The 27732-nt window shown below is 37.4% G+C and overlaps 1 protein-coding gene across 1 annotated transcript in view; it reads left to right on the forward strand.

The window, feature by feature from the left end:
- The window catches only part of LOC134529638 (uncharacterized), a 139005-nt gene that overhangs the window by 67398 nt on the left and 43875 nt on the right, over positions 1 to 27732 (forward strand). The window contains exons 3-5 of the mRNA XM_063363943.1: positions 14441 to 14597; positions 17276 to 17392; positions 26905 to 27257. Coding sequence (XP_063220013.1) covers positions 14441 to 14597; positions 17276 to 17392; positions 26905 to 27257 — 627 coding nt within the window. The remainder of the gene's footprint in view (positions 1 to 14440; positions 14598 to 17275; positions 17393 to 26904; positions 27258 to 27732) is intronic.

The raw sequence follows: 27732 nt of genomic DNA on the forward strand, positions 1-27732 counted from the left end.
TTTCATAGTCAGTCGCGAAATAATTTAATCAAAACCGCACACATATATTATTTTTCAATATGTAAGTTCGTCAAACGCGCTGATTGAGTTGTCGCTGCCAAACAGGCCAGTGAATGGAGTAAAGAATGTGTGTAATTACTTTAAGGCATGCTAGCGATAGTAAATGTATATCAAGAGGGAATAATCATCACACGGTTAGTAACCACTGGTCTCTTTTTGATACAAACAATTGCCAAAAGGAATGTGTTAAAGTACTATTTAAAATTATCCAACTAAACAATTTTCAGTACAAAAGTGGACATCACACGTAGCTCATAAACTTGTACCGTGTTTGTTTACGACGAGCTTTCTTTTATACTAGATAGCATTGTAATTAGTGCTTACTTTGTACTTCACATTTCATTATTCTTTCGTGCTGGTTTAAGGTAATAAATTTACATTAATACATAAAACCTTTTCTAACATTTCTTTTTGAAATTGCTATTGAATAATAGAATAAGCTTGACACAAATTTTACTTAAAAAGTATCACACTGCACCTGCTTTTCTCTAGGCTATTTTGTGGTTCATCGGGTAGCTGTCGTCAGTTTTTTGAATCCTGGTATCAACTCTTCACTCACATCAATGTATTTTGCTACTTTTAAAGTTGCCATTTGTTCCTAGCATATTCGTCGCAACTGTTTTATAATCTCCTGTTCTCTTCCATGAATAACTTTTCCAAGTCTCTACGATCCATCATTACTTTCCATCTCCGAGCTCACTCTGAAAGTATCGCAAAATTATTATTTTTGAATGGCCAGCACACCGCTTCCGACTGCGCGGGAACCTTCCTTCACCCCTCCCTTCGGTCACGCTACCCCACTACGGTCTTCGCTCTTTAATTCGGCGTTCTTCGGTTCGGCACATTCTGTAATTCGGCACCTATCGAGCCCTCATGTTCGGATTGTTTCGGGAAACAGTCCGCGCGTGTCCAGTGTGTGAGCGCGTCTGAGCAGTAACATCCTGACGCGCGACAGGAAGTGGCCCGTGTGGAAGGCTCTCCGCCACTCTGCGGCGCGACCGAGACGAGGGTAGCTGCGTCAGCCCGCCACAGACGCGCGACAGGAAGTGGCCCGTGTGGAAGGCTCCCCGCCACTCTGCGGCGCGACCGAAACGAGGGTAGCTGCGTCAGCCCGCCACAGACGCGCGACAGGAAGTGGCCCGTGTGGAAGGCTCTCCGCCACTCTGCGGCGCGACCGAGACGAGGGTAGCTGCGTCAGCCCGCCACAGACGCGCGACAGGAAGTGGCCCGTGTGGAAGGCTCCCCGCCACTCTGCGGCGCGACCGAGACGAGGGTAGCTGCGTCAGCCCGCCACAGACGCGCGACAGGAAGTGGCCCGTGTGGAAGGCTCCCCGCCACTCTGCGGCGCGACGGAGACGAGGGTAGCTGCGCCAGCCCGCCACAGACGCGCGACAGGAAGTGGCCCGTGTGGAAGGCTCCCCGCCACTCTGCGGCGCGACCGAGACGAGGGTAGCTGCGTCAGCCCGCCACAGACGCGCGACAGGAAGTGGCCCGTGTGGAAGGCTCCCCGCCACTCTGCGGCGCGACCGAGACGAGGGTAGCTGCGTCAGCCCGCCACAGACGCGCGACAGGAAGTGGCCCGTGTGGAAGGCTCCCCGCCACTCTGCGGCGCGACCGAGACGAGGGTAGCTGCGTCAGCCCGCCACAGACGCGCGACAGGAAGTGGCCCGTGTGGAAGGCTCCCCGCCACTCTGCGGCGCGACGGAGACGAGGGTAGCTGCGTCAGCCCGCCACAGACGCGCGACAGGAAGTGGCCCGTGTGGAAGGCTCCCCGCCACTCTGCGGCGCGACGGAGACGAGGGTAGCTGCGTCAGCCCGCCACAGACGCGCGACAGGAAGTGGCCCGTGTGGAAGGCTCCCCGCCACTCTGCGGCGCGACGGAGACGAGGGTAGCTGCGTCAGCCCGCCACAGACGCGCGACAGGAAGTGGCCCGTGTGGAAGGCTCCCCGCCACTCTGCGGCGCGACGGAGACGAGGGTAGCTGCGCCAGCCCGCCACAGACGCGCGACAGGAAGTGGCCCGTGTGGAAGGCTCCCCGCCACTCTGCGGCGCGACGGAGACGAGGGTAGCTGCGCCAGCCCGCCACAGACGCGCGACAGGAAGTGGCCCGTGTGGAAGGCTCCCCGCCACTCTGCGGCGCGACCGAGACGAGGGTAGCTGCGTCAGCCCGCCACAGACGCGCGACAGGAAGTGGCCCGTGTGGAAGGCTCCCCGCCACTCTGCGGCGCGACGGAGACGAGGGTAGCTGCGCCAGCCCGCCACAGACGCGCGACAGGAAGTGGCCCGTGTGGAAGGCTCCCCGCCACTCTGCGGCGCGACGGAGACGAGGGTAGCTGCGCCAGCCCGCCACAGACGCGCGACAGGTAGTGGCCCGTGTGGAAAGCTCCCCGCGCAAACAATGGCAGTTTATGGTTCGACCCTCACCGCGCAGTCGCACCACCGGGCATATTCGCTGGAGTGGTGCGACCGTGCCTCTCACTCCGGCGAGTGCCGCCGAGTAGTCACGTGTGCTGCAGATCGCTGAGCACTGAGCGCTGGGATTGGTTCAAGCCTGAGTCTGGAGGCCAGCCGCGGAGCTGCGCTTGCGACACATTCACGTGAAGATCTGTTCGATGTGTCAAGGGCAACATCTCGTGTGTGATATGTCGAGATTTATATGTTTTCAAAAATGAAAAGTGCATTCATCCCTTATAATAATATGATTAAATAATAAAACACGAAGGTAGTTTGAAAAATAAAATCCTTTGGTTGTCAATGACTGATATTCGTAGTTACAGATTTGAAAAGTATAACTGATGAGCCTTTTTGAAGTAAACACTATAATATTGAATAATTTGTCGTGAAGTTTAACAAGTTTTAATTTACGTACCTTCTTCAAAAACTCTGCCGCCTGGGAATGAAGCCACTCTGTAACAAAATCGCGAAGTGCATTGTCTTCGTTGAAGCGGTGCGACGTAAGCCACTGTTTCATGTGACTTAAGATGTGGTAATCACTATGTGCCAACTCTGGGCTACAAGGAGAAGGTTTAAAAATATACTAATGGAACAGATGCACAAGTTATTGGGTGTCCTTATTGCTGTGCAGTCGATCATTATCTCTAACCAATATGATACCGGAAGTTAGCATGCCCCAACACTTTTTCTAGATGGCTTTTTTGAAATTTCGCAATGTTTTGTATTTCTCGTAATTTTTGGCGGGATGCTTTATGACAGCGTTTATTTTCAACTGATGTAGTGGACGAGTCCATTGAAACATCGTATTTTAATTCCACTGCTCAATAGCTACAGAACACTCCTGCTCACAGGGCCACAATAATGATATTGCTATCTGCGCCCATTACTTGCCCATGCGCAAACGGAGATTTTTTCCTTCGAATTATCTTCGCATTAAAGTTAAACTCCACACACAAAACGTTATCGAGAAGAACGCACCAAGACACATCGAGATCGATATGTTGAGGCCGATAAGTCGAGAACGACACGTGGAAACCAGCATATCGAGGCAAACACATCGGGGCCCACATCTCGGTACCGATATGTCGATCTAGTGATTTCGAATCGGTCATTGATATAGTCGAGACCGACTTGTCGAACTTATATATATTTATGAAATATGTCGATGTTCAACGTCAAGTTCCGGATGTTGCAGGTAGAAGTAGCGCAATGGATATTTTTGGGAAGTTGGGAAGAGCACCAAAGATACGGCTGTGGCCTGTTCGACAGGAATACGATCTGTTTCGGAACAAGTCCGCAGACGCCCCTCAGGTGGCCTGCGTAGGTTCAACCACGAGTGCTTCGGGATTTGAGTGGGTCTTGTTTCTGCAATGCGATTGGAAGGATCGTAAACTTCTTTTATAGTCCACTCGGGATTATTTGAGCACTTTGGAAATCGAACATTAAACAAATTCATTGCGCATAAACTGGGCAGGAAATAACGCGTTTACCCACTGGTACACACTCGGGATTTGCAGCATATCAAACAAGGGGATATCCATTTTCGGAATTGAATTCCTTTTATGGGAAGGATGGTTCATGGGGCCATAAGATAATAAACAATAACGAAAGGACATAATTTATTAAAACAATTTCTTCAACAATTGTGTTTGTACAATAGTGTGAGCTGCGAGCTGCGTAATCTAATCTAATGAGAAATTCTAAAGTTGTAGTTCTTTTTACTTCTCAGAAATGTCGCAGTGTTTGTATTTTGTAATTAGTTTCATTCAAAGTGTTGAAATACTAACAACCAACCTGTTATTAAATTTCTCAGAAACTTGTTGTTTATATTTTGGTCTGTTGTATTTCCCCCTTGCTTCATTAGAAAGGGAAGTGGAAGGGGCAGCTTCCGGATACGCCCTTGTCATCAATGTCAATAATAATTCTTCTACTTAACAAATCTGCCTGAAAATAATGGCTGCTAAGTTTTGTTTGTATTTTTTATATCCATTAGAATGAGATCTAGCATGATAGCAACATTATAATATTTTTAACAACTTACCAGTTTTTCCTTGTTCGACGCATGCCTAGATATTAAACAGTTAAAAATTAACCAGGTATAGCTAGTGCATTCAGCTCTTCTGTCTTTGGACATGACACAACATGGTAAGAACCTGAACGATAACCACCTGGGTCTACCCTCCGTGGACCAAGTAGTAAGGCAATAAGACGCAAAGGCCCAAGCCGCGGGAATCTCCAGGGAGAAGCTACTAACGTGCGACGTGTAGGAGATGTTGCCGCTTCTAGTACCTCGGGTGAACCGAGTCAGTTGCGCAATGGGTGAGAGCAGCATCGTGCATGTATCGTGCCTTGCGTAGTTTCAGCGTGGCTTTGGTGGTTAAACAAAAGAGGGCTGTGCCGGGCGGTCCCCATACCTCAGGTGCAACTCGCCTACGAGGTGATCGCTCGGTCCTTCTGATTGGACGACGGCCGTGTGTGCCATGGGCTGGTCCATCACGTGAATGCGGTTCACTGCGAGGGCCCAGGATCTGGTGTCGGTAGGAATCGTGGTGGCTGTGGTTGCCTTGCATGCTGAAAGCTGAAGCAGGCTTGAGGGATATTCTTGGAGATATCCCCCTCCAGATGAAATTTCAATGGAGTCGAGGTTGAAAGCATATTCTTACAAGTGGTGGTCTATCAGATGATACAAAATATACAGTAACAAAGGAACTAGATTTTATCCAAACGTTATCTTTTTTCCCATGGATGTCATCACAATTCCAGTAGAGGTTAATACGACACCAATGGGGGTTCGGTACTCCGCGACCCTCACGGCTTCTACGCCCACGGTCGACGCAGTGAGCAGTCACAATCTTAGTGAGGTTGATGCTTCGGCCGGACCATGGGAGTAGCGAGGCCGCAACACAGCATGAGACTGCGGCTCTGTTGTCTGGGTAACTCTGTGGTCATTGGTCACAATACCATCGCTCTGGTTTGCCCCGATAAAAGAAATGGACAGCGTCACAAACAAGCTGTGCGTGGACATACGCAGGATGGGCGTTTAGGGTGACGCTCGATGGTGCTTCTCCTATGTAGTCGTCTGTACGGACAACAAGCCCCTGCGCGACTTTCAGCGCCGCGCTCTCGACTCCAGCCGCCGAGTCGGCACTCAAGTGGTTCGAAGCTCACTGCAGTCATGGAGGTCCCGTTGCCTTATAACTTTGTGCGAAACTGTGTGCCGTAAAACCCTACGGTTACATTTACTATTGCTGGAAAGCCTGCAGCAAGCATCAGTGTAGGTCCCTAGGTGGGTTGTGGATATTCAGTGAACATGTTTCCAGTTATAACAACCTGACGTCTTCATCACAAAGGTAATACATTGATTCATATAGGTATGTGGAATTCTAACTATTCCAGATGAAGGTCTCTAGTCACATTTGTAGCTCTAGCGTCGGACTGTTATATCCTGGCACTAAGTCTCTCCCACCAATAGCACGTATCTCCTCCAACCATACTTAGGCAGTAAGCTGGCACAAACTATAGGACTTGAAGCATAACAGGTCCGAGATAGCAGTGATCGCTTGAGGGTGTCTTTTATATTGCGATCTCAACCTCTTGCAAGACTCAAATGTAAAGGACATGTGTTTGGCCAGCTAAATGCTTCTGCTGCACTGTGCTTAAATTGTGTGAAGTCATCACCAGAATTTGTGAGAAATAACTGTAGCAATTATCTGTATGAATTACCTCCCATCAATCAAAAAAACTAACATTCCTTATTTTTAATAAATAATCAACATCTTAAAGGATTAAAATCAAGTGGCTAATCAATAATTAAGTTAAAAATTAAAATTGAATGTTAACATAAATTATATCAAAAAAAAATTTTTGTTTCTTTTTATCATTGATCCCAAATCTGCTTATATTCCATCCAGTTTAGGTTTTTTATGAAGCCTATTTCAAAATGAATTTCTTACAAAAATATAAGTTTTATTATTGGAATTATCTCCGTATTTGATTTGTGTTTTAGAGAGTAGTCTTCATTACTTCCAAGTTTAAAAACTTAATTTAAAGGAAATAATATTTAACACAATTTTACTCTAAAAGGTTCATATTCTGATTGTATTTATACTTTAATTGATAGTGTTAATTAATTACCTTGCAAGTATGGGCTCAAGTGAGATTATTTAGACATGGATACAGCATTGTTTTATATTAAGATGCAGTATTGTTTAAATATTATGACATTTTTGGTGGTTAGGTTGAATAACTGTGTGTGTGTATGTGTATGTATGTATGTATATATATATACATACATACATACACATACACACACACTAGCTGCCCGACCCGGCTTCGCACGGTTGTATTAATGGGGGAAAATTAGAAGAAATCTCTTATTTACAGTTATAATAAATGAAATAAAATGAAAATTAATTAATTTTGACAAAAACTTAATACAATGCTTTGTAATGTACCGAAGAAAAAACGAATAGCACCGATGGTTTCCCGACTCTCAAGCACGCAACGTTGTCATGGAGACGAAGTACCCACTGTTTCCCGGGCTTAAACACCAATCAACATTGATAATCAGTTTATTATTAATTATAAATTATTAAGACCATTAATCGAAATAAAAACTATCCTATCTCTCAAGTTGGAAAAAATTACACATAAATGCCAATTTTCATCGAAATCGGTTGACTTGGTGAAGAGTTCACTGGAAACAAACATCAGGACACTGGATTTATATATATTATTAAGACCATTAATCGAAATAAAAACTATCCTATCTCTCAAGTTGGAAAAAATTACACATAAATGCCAATTTTCATCGAAATCGGTTGACTTGGTGAAGAGTTCACTGGAAACAAACATCAGGACCGACCCAGCTTCGCACGGCTATAGTAAAGGGAAAAGAAGACCAAATATCCCATTTACAGTAATAATAAATGAAATATATGGCAATTAATTTATTACGTTTTTTAATGTATCGGAGAGAAAACGAATAGCAGAGATGGTTTCCCGACTCTCGAGCACGCAACGTACAACTGGTGTACTCGTACTTCGCTTCGGCAGTCTGCAGGCAGAACACTCTTGCGCCGCTCATTTTATATGCCCCTCCTTGTGGGTACGCCACTGCCGCGCCTCGAATGGAAAAAAAAATCAAAGTTGCCATGGAGACGAATTAAGCGTCAACAGTGCTACAGCCGTTGCCATGGTGATTTTCTGCCAATTCATACATACATCACATTAGAAAACTCTAAAATTATAAGATTAAGACCATTAATCGAAATAAAAACTATCCTATCTCTCAAGTTGGAAAATATTACACATAAATGCCAATTTTCATCGAAATCGGTTAAGTGGTTTAGGAGTCCATTGAGGACAAACATTGTGACACGAGATTTATATATACAGGGTGTCCACAAATGATTGGAGCGATTTCATGAGGTTGTTGTGGGTGCATTTATCAACATATCGGGATGAAACTTGGTGGTTATATGCACAAACTCAACAAGTTTTATTGGGACTTTACAAGTGTTCGATATGTTGACCCTTTGCGATCCTGCACACATCAACCCTAAAATCAAGCTCTTCCCAAACATTATGAAGCATGTCCGTGTCAATGCGATCAAAAGCATTCCTGATGCGAGCTCTCATGTCCGCTAAATCAACCGGTAAAGGAGGCACAAACACCAGATCTTTCACATAGCCGCACACAAAAAAATCACACGGGGTTGGATCTGGGGAGCGCGGAGGCCATGCAAGGAATTGTTGATCATCAATCCCACCAGGGCCTATCCATCTGTTTGGCAATCTGTGATTCAGGAATTCGCGGACATTGCGATTGAAGTGGGGTGGAGCTCCATCCAACTGGTAGATAAAGTCGTCACTGTCTGTCTCAAGCTGAGGCATGAGCCACTGTTCTAACATGTCCAGAAAAAAGTGTCCTGTTATTGTTTTTTCGCAGAAGAACAAGGGCCCATAAATCTTCGATCTGGAGATTGAGTTTTGGGGCATTCCGAATATGCTCTATGATGGCTGGGGATTCTCTGTTGCCCAGATACGCACATTGTGTCTGTTCACTGTGCCACTAAGGGAAAATGATGCTTCATCACTAAACACAAGTCGATCGCAAAAGTCATCCTGCTCCTCCATCAGTTCTTGCAATCGAGTGCACCACTGAAGCCGGATGGCTTTGTCCGCAGGTTTTAGCGCTTGCAGCAATTGCATGCGGTATGGCGTCTGCTTCAGACGTTTCCTTAGGATCTTCCATACAGTTGATCGGGGAATATCCAATTCTCTGCTAGCTTTCCGCGTAGACTTTTTAGGGCTACGCAGAAAACTAGCCCGCACTCAACTGTTTGATCAGCCACTGGTGGACTTTCCCTTACAAAGACATCCTGTAGTTTTGAAGTGTTTGTACCATCGCCGTATGGAATTCGCAGACAGTGGTTCTGCATTGAACTTCGTCCTGAATCGTCGTTGAACTGTTTTGGCTGATCGACTTGCATGAAATTCAAGGACGGCGTATGCTTGCTTGTCGTTTGCCTCCATATCTCTAATGCTGTTCTATGTGCCGAGGAAGGCGGGAATCTGCAATACAGAATAAAACTTGTTGAGTTTCTACAGATGACCACCAAGTTTCATCGCGATATGTTGACAAATGCACCCACAGCAACATCATGAAATCGCTCCAATCATTTGTGGACACCCTGTATTAAGATATCTTATTGCTGGAAGCATATAGCATTAATTAATCAAAAAGAATTTACATTTCCTTAATTAGTTTCATTAAAATATTTAAGATTTTATATGACCTTTTTTTTTTTGAAAATGCTATAGAATATTGTATTGTTTATTCTTAGTCAAATCTTTCCTCTTTTTTTTTTCTTTGGAGTTATAGAATTTTTCTCAAAATATTACCAAAATATATTCATATTTAAATCTCTGATATATTCCAAAAAGAAAACTAACAAATTTAGATTATAGAACTGCCTTAGGGTAGTTAGTTCATAGACGTCTTATAAAGGTGTAATTTTTGATGAGTCTGTACACAGTAGTAATGTAGAATAAATGCATATAGTAATAGGAAATAAATATATATTGCTAAAGATTCTATAAAAGAAAGATAAGAATAAGAGGATTTCTAAGCAATTAATTTCTGTTTTTTTTTTCTTAGTGTTAAATATAAAAAATTTCATAGATTAAATTATTTATTAAAAATGTTAATTTTTTATCTCAGAATGAAATAAAAATAAAAATTGTTATTATACAAAATTATGCCTACATAAAGAATTCTTACTCACCACATTTATTTTTCATGGAAAACAAAATTTCTTTCCTAATGTTTTCTCAAAATATATTGCGTTCATTTTGCAGTGCCACCGTAGCAACACAATGGACACTCCCACTTGAAATTGAATAATTAATCAGCTTTTTAACCATTCATAATCTAAATAAACTGTACTTCATACAATACGTTATCATTCTTGGCTGGAAGCAACAGACAATCACTAACATGCACTAATCTTTCGTATGTGATTTGGAACCCACCTTATACTGAATACATGCCATTAAATTAACATTGTGATCTCACATTGACACTGCATATCATCCAACTTGCACGCATGTCCCTTGAATAACATAATTTTAAGCTTCTGTGCATAAACATGTAATGTTAAACTTTGAATTTACATTTTTTTAAAGTTGTCTGTCATTACTTGTATTAGTGGGAAGAATGAAACAAAATACATAGTTTACTGTAGAACACTAGGCAGTTTCATATGTATATTTGGTGAAAAGTTTTACTTTTATTGTTAAAACATGGGTTATTAGCTATGTTCATGGGTTTCAAAATACAAGTAAAGTAGGCATATGTACTATTTTGTCTAACTAACCATGCGCTCAATGAAAGAAAACATAGCATTACCTGTGATAGTCAAAACAGACTCAAACATAAATCATTCGTATATTCCAAAGAAAAAAATGTTAAAATTGTAATTATACAAATACTATAAGGAAATTCATAGACCTCCTATAAACTACTACTTTATGATGAGTGTGTATACAGGGCAGGGATTGTCAGATATCATTTAAATAATTTTGTTTAAAAATAATTATAATACTTCTTCATTTATATTAATTTTATTATAAGTTGCCTTTAGTGTTCTTGTAAAGTGTAACAACTCCTAAAATTCTCAAACTACAATCAAAACTTTTGACGCAGATAATTATTTCTCTTTTTCATATGGAGATTATGATAATGTTATAATTGAAGACAAAACCTTGTAACTACCTCAATTTAATGCCTTCTCATGAATAAATGGGATGGGAGAAGTGTTATCTTATAACAGATTGTGGGTCTAGACTCAAGAACTAAACAAAGTACTTGGACTTGGTCATCTTTGATTTTTAGGTTAACTTATCACTATCAATTTTCCAATAGTGAGCTCCGAAATTGATTTGGGTGTAAGTAGTTGAGTGACGTTCAAAGTTAATGGGAGTTATGGACAAACAGACTGAGAAACTTTCAAGGCTACTACACCTCCGATCAAAATTTGCAGTAGAACTAGTTGCTGTGAAAGACTTATAGCTTTATGATAAATCATGGGAAGACAGCACATTAAGGATTAGTTCTAACTCAAACAGTATCTGATAAATGAAAGTAAATTTTTGTACTTTAATTTCTTTTATCACCTTATAGCCTACTTTCTTTAGAAAGTTTAGCTCCTTCCACCTCAGAACCTCTAACATAAGAGTTCAGCCATTGCAATGTATACAACTGCAACTCCTCTTTCTACAGTATCGGCAGGCCTTACACTCTATGGACTTCCCAACCATTCTGAAGTCACTGTAGGCCTAATCACCCACAGTCAACCCTTTGTAGGAATAATTTTTTTGCTTTTATTAGAAGCAAAGTCAAAATACTCAAAAATGTTTACATTTTCTGGGTACAAACCAATTGTTCTGAAACAACTTCCAGAAATCTGGCCAGTTTAAATCTCATGCGTACATTTCCAAATTCATTAAGATTCAGCGAACGCTTATTTAAAAGTATGAATGTCTATTTTTCTTAGACTAGTATAATGATTTAGAAAACCCATAAATGACTTATCGAGTTAGAGATGCGGGGTGGCAAACAAATAATTGTAAAATATGATTCTTTGGCTTGGAAAAAAAAATTATCAGTGTTTGAATATGAATGAAGTATTCAGTCCAAATAAGTGAAACAGAGTCTGTTTCTGGTTTTGTGGTCTAAATATATATGTTGAAACCTATCCAACATCAGAACTTACCTGCTTTATAAATATATAAACTATTATAGTTATTTTCTTGTAATCTGTCATCATAACATGGTGCAGGTAAGTAATGTGCTTCATAGTCCTATAACCAGACAGTAATAGTTAAGTGGCAAGTAATATCAGATAGTATCCAAAATTTCCTTCCCCAAGTATCTGAAGTTGGCCACAACATGCCTGCAAACTTAATGCTGCTCTGACTCCTATATTTTTAGACTAAACCCAACAGCCCATATAGGAATCAAGACTCATAACTTGACTGAATTAAGATAATTTTTTTGTATTTGTTAATAAGAACAATTAATATTGGTAATAACAACAATTGTAAGTGCCTTGAAAAAAGCATGATTCATAAAAATCAGTACAATGTGTCAAATGTTTTATTGTAACAATAGTGAGGGGTATGGCGCTGTTCACAAACAACTTACTAACTATGGGCCACATAGTAATTTACTTCTCCACTTCATTACACCAGTTGTTACAGATATAAGAAGGTATCTGACATTACCATCTGTATCCTACATTCCCCCCCCTCCCCCCACAAATTACTCTTGTAATGTAGAATAAATGCATTTAGTAGTAAGAAATAAATGTATGTTGCTGAAGATTCTACAAAAAAAAATTATGAGTACCAATTGGATTTTAAGTCTACTTTACGATAACTTAAACCTTTAGTTTACCTAAATGAAATACACTAAATTTACTGCGTCTGCAGTCTCTCTCACCAAAACCTATAAATTTCCCCACGTATGTCGTAATAATGTACATGTCGTAATTGCTTCGGCACAACCTTGTTGACAACGTCATCAATATCCCTTCCATATCGCGATGTAAACACACACACATACACATATTTTATTAGCTGATATACCCTCACCAAAACTTTGGCTTTGTTTTTTTTCTTCTTCAACAGTTGCAAAACTCACCTAACACACTATTCAACTCTCATCTAAAACTTGAAACTATATGCACATAAAACTACAAATCACAAACTTTTAAAAGCCATAAAAACGTACTTACTTTTCTTGGATTCATGGCAATAATATTTTACTATGAATATTTCTCTTGTAGGTATTAAATTTACCCCAAAAAGAATTGCCATTCCTCAATTTAATTTATTCTATATCGCGAAACACGAACCGCCGTTTTCTTGTTCACTACTAATATCATACAACCACACATTCTTTCTCTACATTGCACCATTATATTAATTTAGTATAAATAAACGCGAACTTGCTCTTCTCTCGTGACTACTACACCATTTCCACACATACCCAATACATTTCTTAATTTCGACTTATTACTTCTTGTGTATTTATTTATTCTGTTTATAAAAATATTAATTTTCTTATTAATACCCTCTACGATCACTCTAAAACTCAACTATCATTCGTCTTTTTTTTTCACTGCACGATTTTGTCTTTTGCTGTTGCCAATGTTATATAATATATTTTCCTTTGTTCCACATTTAAATTTCTTATCATTGGCATTGTATTTCCATAACATCATACATATCCCCTACTTTATTTCCAACCAACAGGAATTTGGTATCGTAAAATAAACTCGGCCCAAATATTTTATAGGGTAGGTATCCTTATACAAAATTTTTGAGGATTTTTAGGCCAATTTTGAATGGGTTGTAAGTCACACTAAGACAATAAAAATTTTTTCAAGGTACATATGTTTCCACAACTGTTCCCTTGTGAAAAAGCACATTTAAGTTATTTAAATTTTGCTCTCAGGACTGGTGCAGTTGATTGTTTGGGTAATCTGTTTGCTGTGACTATGATTGGGGGAGATGGGAAGAGTAATATCACGGTGATACTTGGTACAGATAGATTTTGGCACAAGTGTGAATGTGTAAAATTGAGCCCAATGGTATAGACAATTTACTAAAGTTTATTTCAAAATACTATTTCAAGTTACGTGCATGCAACATAACATCATATGCCAAATTTTTATACTGGGTCTTTTCCTTTTTTTCTTTCTAAAATTGATTGAATGGAATTCTTTATTGCAGCAAAAAATTTTTTCAAACAAATGCTTTTGATAGTTATGTACCTTTTCAGCAGATTTTAGATGAATTTACAACATTCTTTTACAACAGTTAAGTATAAAGCTTTTTTTTTAAAAAAAAAAGAAGAAGCAAATTTTCTGCTTGCAGTTAAAAACACCACACTCATACTCTGACCAATGCATAGATGAGATCCAACACAGTAGTATGGGTGGACTGCTACCAACAGAAGCAACCCAATAACTTGATTCATGAAAGCGACAGATAACCAGCTGGAGCACATTTTGAACTGTATTCCTTCCCATTGTTAATACTGCTGTGCTCACGTGCAGTATTTCAACACGGCAGCTTAATTTCACAGAGTGATTTTCCAAACACCTTTGTTGAAAAATAACTCCATCAAAACTACAATGGCGCTGCAAATTGCACGTATATGAACACAATTTACAAATATTCTTTTCAAAAACTGTGTGTTCATACCTGCTGCTACTGCACGTGTGTTTTGTAGCAAGTGTAGCAAGCAAGGTCTGCCTTTTTTAAACTGAAGTTTATTTTAAACAGCTGGACATTAATCATTAATCAAGTACTGTGAACTCAGTATTAAAAGTCATGATGTTTTTTTTTGTTTCAGGCACCATCAGTAATACCATTTTATGGTGGTGGGACGTTGCCTCCGCAGCCGGCAGCTATGGTGGACCCAAGTGGAGGGTTCGCCCCTCCCTTGAGAGACAGGTTTCCCAACTCAGTCTGGCACCCAGCTACACCCCAGTCAGATCCAAATGGTGTTGGTAAGCCACATGTATTTCTTATTCTGTAGCGTAGGATGAATCTGCCTAAAAGGCACAAGTTGCCTTTGGCAGTCACCTAACTCACTCTCAGAAACCAAATATGTATTCTATGTATAATATGAAGTGAAACTTTGTCTGATAAAATGATTGACTGAATTGTCATGATTAATTTTTGTGTGTCTAGCCTAGCATTTATACATGTTGAGCCTAGTAATAATTTTAACTAACTAAAAAAGTAACAGATAATAACATTATTCCCAGGCTTCAAAGGCCTGTCAATCAAGCCAGTCGGAGTAGCTTTATTTTAACTAACTCTGACTTCACAGCTCGTATCTGTAGTGAAATATCTTAAATATTATGACGAGAAAGAGATTAGTGCTTTTACCAATGTAAGCAGATGATGGCAATTATCACTGCTTGTTATGTTTGCTTTAAAACATTTACTCTCAGTGTTATAGGTTTTCAAGACCCTGAGTGACTATATCTGTGCACTGTTCAGGTGGTGAATGAATATTGATAATTATTGCATTAAGAGTTGTAGTGGTTACAAAGCAAAAACAGTTTGTCTATCAGTGCTTCATTTGCATTGTAGCATCTTAGATATTAGTCAGACACATAAACAAATTCTACTGACATTTTATCAATGTGTACATTGTAGATTAAGATTTGATATTAATACTCTACATGTATATACCGTAATAAGATAAACACGTTGAATCTTAGAATTATGTTATTAAAAGCAAACAAAATTTCAAATATGAGGGAATGCCTTTAATTACGGCTTTATCTACCTGGGTTTGTCATGTTAATGGACATCACAAGTTTTCTCTCACTCAAGATATGTAAATAAATTACAAGATTTTTTAAGATGGTATTATATTCTTTTATGTGCCTGAAGGATTATCACAATCTCATTGAAGTTGGTTCATATTTAAATGAAAAAATTTTTACGCCCTTCCTAAAATCCAATTTTAACACATTTTGATTGTTTTTGCCACTTGTCAAAATTAAAATTAAGGCCTAATGATTTGTATATCTATGCATTACTCACACACACACTTGTAACTGGTAATGTAGATGATAGGGGAGCTGGGAGGTACAGCTGATATTGCACAAACAATTCTTAAAATAATTTAAGCTTCTCTGAACACGTATGAAATCAGCTGAGAAAAAATAACTGCCTGTAAATATAGAATGAAAAACTTTCTTAGTGTCAGATACACCCAGACTTGAAATTAGGCCCTTAAATGGACGAGTGATGGTTCACAAAGTTAATTTTCTTCATTTTGCTACATTTATATTTTCTGTTCTAACTTCATTATGTACCTATCTCTTTTAACATAAAGGTACATATCACTAGGCCCATGTCGAAGTTATTGAGACATGCAGAGGAGTGCAAGATTTAGTGTGCACTGTAACAAGATACTGTAGTGCAAAAGACTAGCAAATATTAGTGAATTAAGAAACACAGATTAAAATATTTGGGCTGTCCTTTGAACGTGATATCTCTCATCTGTATCAATATTTTGTTTGCAAATTAAACAATGTACATGTAAAATACCCAAAAACACTACACTCTTGCTCATGTTTATTCACATTTTGTGTCTGACATGCTACATACTTTTGATAGAAATGCAACAATGTTTTCTACAATAGGCTGATCACATGTACAAAATTTGTATAGGTATGGTAATAATGATAAGGGATTTATGAAAATTATGAACAATTTCTAAGTTCTTATTCAGAAAACTTAAACTGGTTTTTTGAAGAATACATTATTATACCCTTATGGGTTGTTGAATTGTAGATTGATGGCTTTTCACAAAAAAAGTAAATACTTCATACATGCAGTTGTTTTGCTGTTAAAACATTTGTCACAGAAAGGCAATTTATATATAAATTAAATATATAAAAAATTACATGTTAGCAAGGCCACTAGCACATTAGTGGAGTCAGTGTAACGTAGCAAACAGTATGCAATGTACAGAATGTGCTCTGACAATTTTTGATGGTATGCAAATTATTAAATTTACTAACAAATTTCCTGGCAGTACTATTATTGTTACATTAATTAGATTTTGCTATACCAAATTTAATTTTTAATTTAAAACAACAGTTGGGTACATAGCAATTTGCATAATCCATATTTTTAAAGACAGTTCTTTTTATCAATTTAGATGGATATAGTAGCTTTATAAAGAATATGTGTACCGTAACATAAAAAGACAAGGAACTTGTGGCTGTATGATATACATAATAAATTAAAAAAAGTATGTAAATTTTTCATTAATGTGATTAGTCTATGTAACAATGATTTTTTTAATCAAATGAAATACCACATAATTTTTTTTTTTAGTAAATATATTTTAATTAGTTAATTTTTATCTCTTGCGAGGTTTTTAAATCCAGATTTTGGAAGAGAGTAAGTGAAATTATTGTTCTCTTTGTATGTTGAGAACAATATGCAGCTGAGCTTTTTTCCCCCTCTTTCTCCTCATGAACTTTGAGTGTTTGGTACAGGTAAGAATATTAACGCTGTATAGTTTTAAGTTACCAAAATGTTTTTTGCATATGTTACCATGGGAATCAGTGTGTAAGTCGGTCAGTGGAACACTAGATTACAGACCGTGGTGATGTCGGAGCGTGCTACTGACAGTTGTGTGTTGTGTTGTCTGCAGCTGCGTGGGGGCCTCAGGGGCAGTTCATTCAGCAGCTACCGCCGCAGTTGGAGGAACTGCGGTACCACCACCACGCCCAGTATGCTGCCGGTGGCCCTGCGTACCATCAGGCCACTGGTGAGACTCTCCTTTCTCGGTGGCTGCCTCTGCTCTACGTTCTGCCCCTGCTTACAGCCCACCTGTGTGACCCTTCACCGCTACTGAATAACACTTAAAATATGTGATGAGTTAAAATTACAGGAATAGTGCTTAAATAATAGTAAACACAAGAAAATACATAGTTTCAGAGGCCATGCACTAAAGATAAAAATTATATGCTTTATTCTCATATAAATTTCTTTGATACAATAAATATTTTTTTGGAAATATTGCTGATAATGCAATTTGAGGATTGAGTTTTTTGTTAGTCAAATATCACCAACATTTTTTTTTTGAAACGCTTAATAAAATGACTAAATAAATATTTTCATTCAATTTGTATGACTAAAAGGGTTTAAGTTATATATTTTATTAAAAATGGGAAATATTTTAAATCATTGGTGAAAATTTGAGGTCTTATTAAGAATCAAAACTAGAAATAATATTGTCTACTAATATTTTTTTTTGTGTTACAAATTTAGTAAGTTACCGAAGAATTTTCACTAGGTGCTTAAGTAAAGTACTAGTGATAGAAGAACCAATTTTGATTTTACATACAAATATCAAAAATATAACTTGGAAAACTCTTTGATTTGAAATTTAATAGAAATTGGTTCAGTGGGAGAAAAGTTAATATGGGAGGCCATACACTTATGCAGTTGCAATTTTACTGGAGTCATAGGGACACATCCTCCATCTCCCAGTTCACCAAAAATTACTCTACGTAATTTTTATACATACAGTAGAACCTCACATATCCGACCATGACGGGACCGGGCCATGGTCGGAACGGCCAAAAGGTCGGATATCCGTAGGAGCAAAAAAAAAAGCCTTTCCCAGCTATATCTACAGTAATACAGCTTTATTTGTAAAAATGTTGCTGTATAAATTTCAAACATTTACTTTTGTTAAATTATAAATGAGAAGATGAATGCAATGTAAGCATACCTTATTTAAAGAATTCAGTAATGTATTTTTGTTTCAGTTTTGCCAAATCTTGATTTTGCGGAAGTGTCCCTCCACTTTTTCTACCCACAATACATTACGTTACGTTTAAAAAAAAAACACAGAACAGTACAAGATTATAGTAGGAGCACATTCTGCACCAACAATCACGGCTGAACTGACAGTTTGCGACACGAAGACATGTAGATGCGTCACTTTTTCAAGTCTGAACAGGCTCGCCAACCACGGAGACTAGGTCGGATATCCGGAGGAGTCGGTTGTGGGAAGGTCGGATATGAGGGGTTCTACTGTATTTTAAAATTTTGAAATTTTTTTTGCGATGACAAACAACCAGTCCCGATGAGACATGCCCCACACTATAACTCCTTCTTTGTGAATGCAGGTTTTTTTGTTCTTCTAGAGTTTGGTAGAAAAAAAAGTAGTTGTTTATGCATATTTATTTCTAAGCCTTGATCACCAAAGGCGGGCACTTAAATTGCTGAGAACTCAGTAATGGGGCCTAGGGAAAAAAATTCAAGCAATAAGGCATGAATCTTAAACCCTAGCTTTTTTCAATCTGATAAATAGGGTCAATGGAAAATGGTAAATAAAAATTGGCATTTTCAGTGAACAAAGAAAGTTATTTCTGTGAATAAAACAAGTTATTTTGGTGCAAAATTTTGGTGATAAAATATTGTTACATTTAAAACATATATCAACTTTATTATTATAATTTTGAACGTATATATCTAGTTGATATAGTTTTGTTAGGTCAAATATTATCAAGAACAATAGTTTTAAGTACAACTGACTCTTTAGAGTTAAATTTGGCATACTGAGTTTGCGTTGCTACATATTAATTTTATTAATGTCTCCACTACTGCCGTGAACATTCTGTCAAATCAGCATTATTGTGCACTTTTACTCCAGCAACCAGCAATTTGCAGTCACCATTAGCCAAAAGAATTTTAAACAAAACAACAAAGACACATTCTTCTTTTGGATTAGTAGTCTCGTCACACAATACAACTACTTGTTGGTCCTTAACTGCCTGTTTTACTTTCTCTTCTTCTTCTATCCTCAAATATTGCTGGTAAAAAGTGCATAATGTGTATGCATGAAGAAAATTTTCCAAACGTGCAATGAAATGTTTCATTCTCATATATTGGAATTCATAAACCATATTTTTCCTAAACATGTTACATGTTTTTACAAGCTTTCACTACCTTTCACATATTCATTCAGCCATTCCCTTATAGTTGGATGGTGATGTTTTTGCAGTGGTATGTTCACATTAACAAAAGAGTGAACTGTGTCCTCAGCTAGTTTAGTTTTCTCATCCTTAGCATTATTGCAGAGAGAGATGTTTTCTTGTAAAGTAACTTGACGCTTAGTTCTAGAAACCGATACTTGACACCTTATGCGTTGCTCGAAATTTACAATGTTGTCACACGTGTCTTTTCTTTTCCACCCTACGAGCACATTACAAAATTTGCACATCATATGGCCTTTTTTTGAACACGTAAAAATCCTTTGTCTTTATACTCATTAACTGTTTTGAAAACACAACTTTCAGCATTTTTTACACTTATTAACACGCCACGAAAACATTAACGGAAAATGATCATAGATTTCCAAAGAGATACACATTACATCCACTTGGAAAGGTTAAAGAATCTAACATCTACAGATATGCATTCGTCTAAATAAACTCATAGAGCATTTTGGTACTACTAATTCAATGTGTGGTATTTCATAATAACTGCCAACGCCATCTTCAATTTATCTGCAAGTGGCTGAAGTGCTGGCATTTATCGCCATTCTTTACTCTATGGGCACTGCAGAAAAACAAAACAGTCAAAATGGCATCCTGGCATTACTCCTTTGTATTGTAAACAATATTTGTACATGTTTCAGGATGATTCATCATTTTTTTTGCAGAAAAAAGTTAATTTCATTGAAATATCACAATTTTGTCATATTTTGCAAAACCTTACAGATTTTGCGCACCACAGCAAATTTTGTTAAAAAGAATGCAGTGTATTAACTTCTAATCACTAACAAGTAAGTTTATTTATATTTTTATCATATACAAATGATTTTTTTTTAATTTCATGATTATGTCATTAACAAAATTTGACTACTTGTACTGATAACCTTGGTTTTTTGTCTGTGCACCCTCCAGGGAATAATTTTGAATCCACTCGTGCACATTATTTATACATAGATACAACACACATTTTTACACACACTGACACACAACAAGAAGGTGATCACATTAGCACATTTATCTTTGGAAAATAGACCAAGAAGACTAGTTATTTACTCTATTTTATTTTACTCTAGGACACAAACTTTAACTAATAGAAAAAAAAATTAATTTTTGGGAGAGTATAAACTACATATAAACTACATATAAACTACATATAAACTACATATAAACAATATAATCAAACAAAATAATCTGAAAACATTAACATATCATTAATACAAAACTCACAAAAAATACCCTTTTAAAACTAATTTGACTATAGATGAAGCATGCCCAGGATGCTTGGCTAAACTTGCAATCCTTAATATCTTTGTTTTTCCATTTTAAAGTCTAGATCAGTCAAATGAATACATAGCTACTAGGGCTGTTCAGTATTTGGATATATCAATAATATTTATTGACATATATTTTTTAAAATATTGATATACCTATTATATATACTTAATATTATCAGTGATGTTACATATATAATCAATTTAATTGATATAATCAATATCTGTATAATCTGTATCATTGATATTATCGGAGTCATCATTGCTATGAGGGCCTCAAAAGTTATTTAATTAACTTAAATTTTTTATTTTTCAAACTTTTTGCTGTAGAAGGATGATTAAATGTCTGATTGTTTTGCTAGTATACTTACTGGAAGATGTCTTACCCATTAAATTTTGACTTATTTTGGAATTAAACCCATTCCCTTCAAGAAAGCCAGTGATTCTGGTAAGATGCCTTAGCCCACTCTTTCACCATATGCAGACTTATTTTATATTGATTGTCATTGATGTTATGCTTGCTGTTAACAGTGTTGATACTTCCAACATGACTTTGGTTTATAGGGTCATCAATGCTATCAATTTAAGTACCATTTAAATAGACGCTCTTGTTCTAAATATTGAGTTTTCATCAATGACTGGTGGTGTTTGCATTATATTGCCTATACAGTAAGTTCTTGTCAGCTTTGTCAAAATAATTTGTCAACAAACGCACTGATATCTACCCTCAAAAATGTTTGGAACAAAAATTAATATTACTGTATTACTGGAATAAATCATGTCTATTTATCTAGGAAACCATATGCAAACATGACACTATGGCTCTATGAATTAATTTTTTTCTAAATTAAGGTCAAAACTTAAAAAAATAAAAAAAATAAAAACTTACTTTTAAATGTTTTTACAGCATCGTGCAGGAAGATGAAAGTGCTTGCTATGAACTCTGTAATACAGCAAACCTTTTGTGCTCTGTTGTGATAAAAATGTGTGCCTCAAATGCCATTGGCACAGTTCAGTTATCATGTAAAAGCAAAAGGTCTGCTCTTGCTAGTCACAAAGGCAAAGATGTGCATACTGAAAGCATGTATATCAACCTTGTAGCATTCCTGGTTAGTGCAAGGTCACATGGGATCCTCACAAACTCATACAGAAGGTCAAAAGAGTTATTGGTTCAATTAGTACTGCATTAGTGGTGGGTAGGACTAGGGCTTAAAATCTTGAACCGAGGTCATTACAGACCAATGAGAGATGGGAAATTGACAAAATGCATTTTATGCAGAAATGGGTAATATCCACCACTTTTTTTACTTGTGAAACTGCTAGCAGTCTAACCAGGATCACCTTGATAGGAAGTGAGTGCCTGACAGTTAACCACAGTGGTCCCCTTGAACTCGGTCAGACACATCTGAGCAGGTCATTTGAGGGGTGAAACTGCAAAGTAACTAAAGATTGAATGATTAATTTTTATTACATTTTTGTAATGAAGTCTTACTATCAAACATAATCTGAGGTAGTAAGTTGGACATCTACCTTATTTACAATCATTTGGAATATTTTTATTCTTTGTTGTTTAACTGGATTTACATCTGATGCAGCTAATAATAGAATTAACATTCAGTTGTACACTATATTTTTCTTCAACATAGATCATTGTAGGTATAAATATTTTTAAGTGAGGTATCGTAAATGTTAGAAGAATATATTGGTAGCCTAGCATACAAAAATTGTATGTATCTTTTTTGTTTATTTTGAAGTCTTGGTGTTTTATGAAGCATCTGCTGAATCTACAGCTTTTGTATGAACATAATATGTCTAAATAATATGGAAGTAAAAATTTTTAAATGTTATTATAGGGTGTTTCTAAATTTTTCATCCAAATTCACAATGCTTTGAAAACTTACATGAATGAATGTAAAAGAATATTTGAGTAGATTATACCAAGATTTGATTTACCTTTCACCAATGTTCGGTGTGCCCTCCACCGGACACATGAAATACGTGTAAATGGTTATAAATGGTTATCAAACTATTCTCAACCTGATGCGAGTATTTCAGGTGTTGCTGTTGTAATATAGCTTCACAGTAAGTCCGCACTTGTGGAAGGGGAGGCACAAGTGACTTGTTCGGGTTGTCGACGTCCTCTCACCGGGCGCCACACAGTCTGATGCCTCGTCCATTGCAGGGGATCAATTCTTCAGCAAGTCGGCCACAACAAGAACTTGTCTCCCGGCTGCGAACACGCTGACGGTGGCCTCGGCTACTCGCGGTGCTTCTAATGAGTAGTGGAATCAGTTCGCCTCTTGCAAATACTGTAACTTGGTGACCAGCGATGCAAGTTGTCACACTCGTTCCTGGAAACAGCAACTTCCTCTGATTTCGCAAGACTTGCTATGACATCAAGTCTTGAAACTACTGTGTGTCTGTCTTCCACAACTTCAACTCGCTGTCTGTGTCTCTACACCAAGACGAAAACGTAACTGAGTACATTACGGACAACATATTTCTTGTTTGTCTGCAACTCCACTGGGAACAATGTTAAGTCCGGTAATGTCTGTTATGGTTTGCTTGCCTCGCAAACTTCACCACTGCCACTTGCCCTCGTGACCTTAACTATGTAGTTGCTTGACTGCTAGTAAACGAGTATAAATTACTACTCGTTACTCCTTACTTCCACAGTCTCTAAATTACTGAGTTGTTTCTGCAACTATCCGCAACCAGTCTATTTATTAAACTCCAGAATAGTGTATTTGTTGGGGCTCACCAGGGTCTAAGTCCATCTTCTCCTGACATAATTGGCGGGGTGACAGTCACGGGCAGCTTGTTGACTGTGTAGCTCATGAGGTGTTCCGGCAGCATGGCAGTCTTCGGCGTTGACCTCTGGGCTGCTCCTGTTGTATGAGCTGAGGAGGGGTTTGTATACCCGTTCAGACAAGTTCGATACCTTCGTTGAAACATCCAGACTAGCCTGGAGAGCCGCCGTCGATGTGCGCCATTTCCGCTTCTGACCACTGGGTGGGAGTTCCGAGGTTCCGAGGTTTGCCGAAGTTCCCTAACTCCGATGAGGCTGCAGCCGCGGCAACCAAATAGCCTGCACGCTTCGTGCGCAGCGGGACAGTATCACATTTAGCAGGGACTTACACACATTTATGTTCGGGTACACAGGTACATAAGTCTCAAATTTATATCTTAATTTATGTAAAAGTTATAGTCTTGTGAAATGTGGTGAATTATTTATAAACTCTTTATTGCATGATATACACAAAGGGGCTCACAAACATTCTTGTTTTAATACTATTACAAAACCAAGCAATAAAAATGTTAATTTTCTAGCCAGGTGTATAGAAATTCTGGATCAATGGTCAATACGTTTTACCTAAACAAAAAATATTTAATTGAATTTACATAACCTCGTACAAAATATTAAAAATACATCTACAAATAATGCAATTTAATATTACTTTATTTGACAAAAACACCGCCCTGTAGAAAGAAAGAAAAATAAATTCAAATAAAAAATTATATATTACCTATTTTAAATCTCTCAATATCTCATGCGTGCATCTGCATACTTACTGCATATTGTGAATTACTTGCAGGTCATTGGTTTGCAAAAGTTTCCATGACTTGAATATTTTTTTCTGATAAAAAGGTCTTCATGACTAGGTATGTTTTTACGAGGAAAAAAAAAACTAAGTTTTTACGAAAATGATTTGACATTTGTTAATGTTTAAAATGAAATAAAAAATTCATCAAAATTATAAATGTAGCCTAATTTTTTCCAGAGACAAATATTGTTACATGTGCTTTATTATATAATACATTTTGTTAGGCTTTTCTTTTAAAATTAAAAAAATAATGCAAATTGTTAATTTTATCACATTAACACTAAATTAATTTTGATGACTGAAAGATAAGGGTAAACAGTAGTATATTTAGAGATATGTGTACACACGATTAAAAAGGTAAATAATTCAGTAACAAAGAAAAAATAAAACTTGGAGGTACAAAAACAAAAACAAAAAAATTACAGTGGGCCATCTCCTATGGTACCTAACCATTTGAGATAAAAACCACCTACTATGTTCATGCAAAATTTCTTTCAGACTCACTGCGTTGTTTAAGAATAATTGAGTACATTATAGTTGATTATTTCATGTGGTTTCTTTAGCTGAACCTTTACTTATTAATGTAAAATAAATGTTACTTAAAGAATTTTTTTCAAATATTTAATAACGTATATTTTAGTGTATGTATCACAGGGATTCTTGATGGCACACCAAAGATCATTAATTATAGTAAATTATAGGCATCTTGTGTCAACTAATAAGAAAGAGAACATAATTTATTTTTCCATAGTGCGTAAAGGCTGTAGTATTGTAACACAAATGGTGTGTCAAATATATACAACAAAGTAAAGAAGGAAATTTTTGGTTACAAGACAGTGTATAAAATGTGAAAGTGGATGTATTGTAAGAATGGATCCCTAACCTCTGGGTTAAACCTATTGTTTGAGTGGAACTAAGGATTGGTAGAAGTAAATTTCCTGTATTATGTTACAACCACGATTGCATGCATATAATATGTGTAATAAATAATAAACTGAAATTGCTGTAAATTGCTACATATCAGTTCTATAATAGAAGTGCTATGGAACAGAATCAGTATGGATTTTCTTAGTGAGTTAAGTTCTTTACAAATATAGTTGATTTGCATAAACTGCCTGGGCAGATCTCGAACATGCGGGTTACACACTGCTTCCTCCAGCCATCCAAGTTAAGGATGGGAAGTGTGGAAGGAACATGGTGTGGGGGAATGAGGGGACCAGTAGGTAGGAGGACAAAGACAAAGACATTTGGACATGGCAGCTGTGGCTGTGTTTTTGAAAAGTTGCTTTCTAAATCTTATGGTGGTAAGGCATTTGAAGATGAAAATTCTTTGCATTAAGTGTAACAATAACTCCTAACATAAGCCATATGTGTACTAATGCTAAATAAAAAACAAAGGATTTCTAAAGACATTTTAAAATAAGTTTTTACAGCTCTAATGTATCCCTTACATGTTGGGAATAATAATTTAATTTATTTTGAGGGCCTTGATAAGCACTAATGAGGAGGACTTAGATTAACGATGTGATGAGTTGGTTATCACACGATTAATACCTTGGCACTGTGTAATTAATGTTGACTATATATATGTATATACAAGCATATAAAGTTTTTTATACTTGATTGTAAAAATAACACTTTTGCGTTTCCATATTTTTGTCCGCTTTATGTAATGGAATAAATATTTCATATTTATTGTAATTTTAAATGATAAGGAAGGATAATAGTTTAACAAGCAATGATGCTATTTATCTTAAAACTCAAAGACCATTTATGGGTGTGAAAAATCCTGCTACTTAAAATGTTGGTTCCCTGACTATAAAAACAACCTTACAAGCTTAGTCACATCCAAATTGGTACCAAGTGTAGTGTAATCCTAGAGGTATCATCACTTTCGAACTCACCTGCCATGTTGAATTTTTTGTTCTTTGCTAATTTCAGGTCTTTATGAATACATATTTGGAAAATGAGACTAGGGAAGTAACATTGTATGCATTACCCAGCTCTGGAAATACAAAAAATAAACTTCCAAAGAGTGACCATCATACTTAATGTCAGGCAAAAATTTAAATTAATTATTGTTGCCTGACTTTTTACAAATAGCAGTTAATATATAATACAAGATCGATCAAAAACTAACAGTAGAAAGTAATTTGCAATGCTTATGTAGTAAAACATCTGTAGGAGATTTAATAAAACAAAAATAATGACGTATAATACAATAACTCACAACATGGAGGGTGTATCTGGGCGTTAAGCTACTATACATATCTTGTGACATACTGAGAACCATTTAAAGTCATGAATATTGAGGAAATGTAAATTATTATTTACTACCTTTTAGTTTCCTACTTATTCTTTATTTGGGAGTTGTTGAATGTTTGTTCTGTTGTGCAGGCTACCAACAGCAGACTGGGTTCCTTAACTCGGAGCAGCAGGCAGCAGCAGCGTTCCAGCACAGCCAGTACTCGGGCAGTGGGCCTCCTTCGTCGCCCGCCCAGCAGTCGCGAGCGGGCTCCGGCTACTCCCAGGTTCACACCCCTCAGCCGTCCCCCATCGCGTCGGGCATGGCAGCCAGCATCAATGGCATGTCCGGTTCTGTGACTGTTAATGGCGTCAGTGTGAACGGGGCAGCAGTCCACAGGAACGGGATGAATGGCCAGTACATGGACACTTCTCCGGGCAGTCAGTATGCTGAACAGAGAGAATTTGTAAATGGTGCTGGCAGCGGAAGCTATAATCCTTCTCAGGTAAACTGTTTGCTATGTTACTTTATTGTTTCATGTAGATGAGTTTATAAATTTATATGTATTGTGTTTTAATAATGATGTTTTATTTTAAAATAAAGCAATAAAATATCTAAATGTCAGCTGGACATAGCTTAAAAGAAATTAAAAAGAAACACACAAAAACACAAAAAAAACACTCATATTTGTGTTGTTTTGTGCGTGCTTTTTCATGTTCTATCTCTATGAATATTTGTACTAACTATTACTAGTATTCTAAATATGTTTTTTACTAAAGTGGTATATACTAATTTCAGTTTATTGAAATATATCTGAATGTTTGTTCAGAATGACTAGTTTCAATAATGTATTATGTTTCATTCTACTAATATTTAATGATGGGCAGTCACATACTTGTTTGGTTTCAGAAAACTGAAACATACTGAAAATTTATATTCTGATTAGTATCCCAACATATAAACTCAAACCACATGTATAA

This window comes from Bacillus rossius, chromosome 2, assembly GCF_032445375.1.
Source record: "Bacillus rossius redtenbacheri isolate Brsri chromosome 2, Brsri_v3, whole genome shotgun sequence".
NCBI lineage: Eukaryota > Metazoa > Arthropoda > Insecta > Phasmatodea > Bacillidae > Bacillus > Bacillus rossius.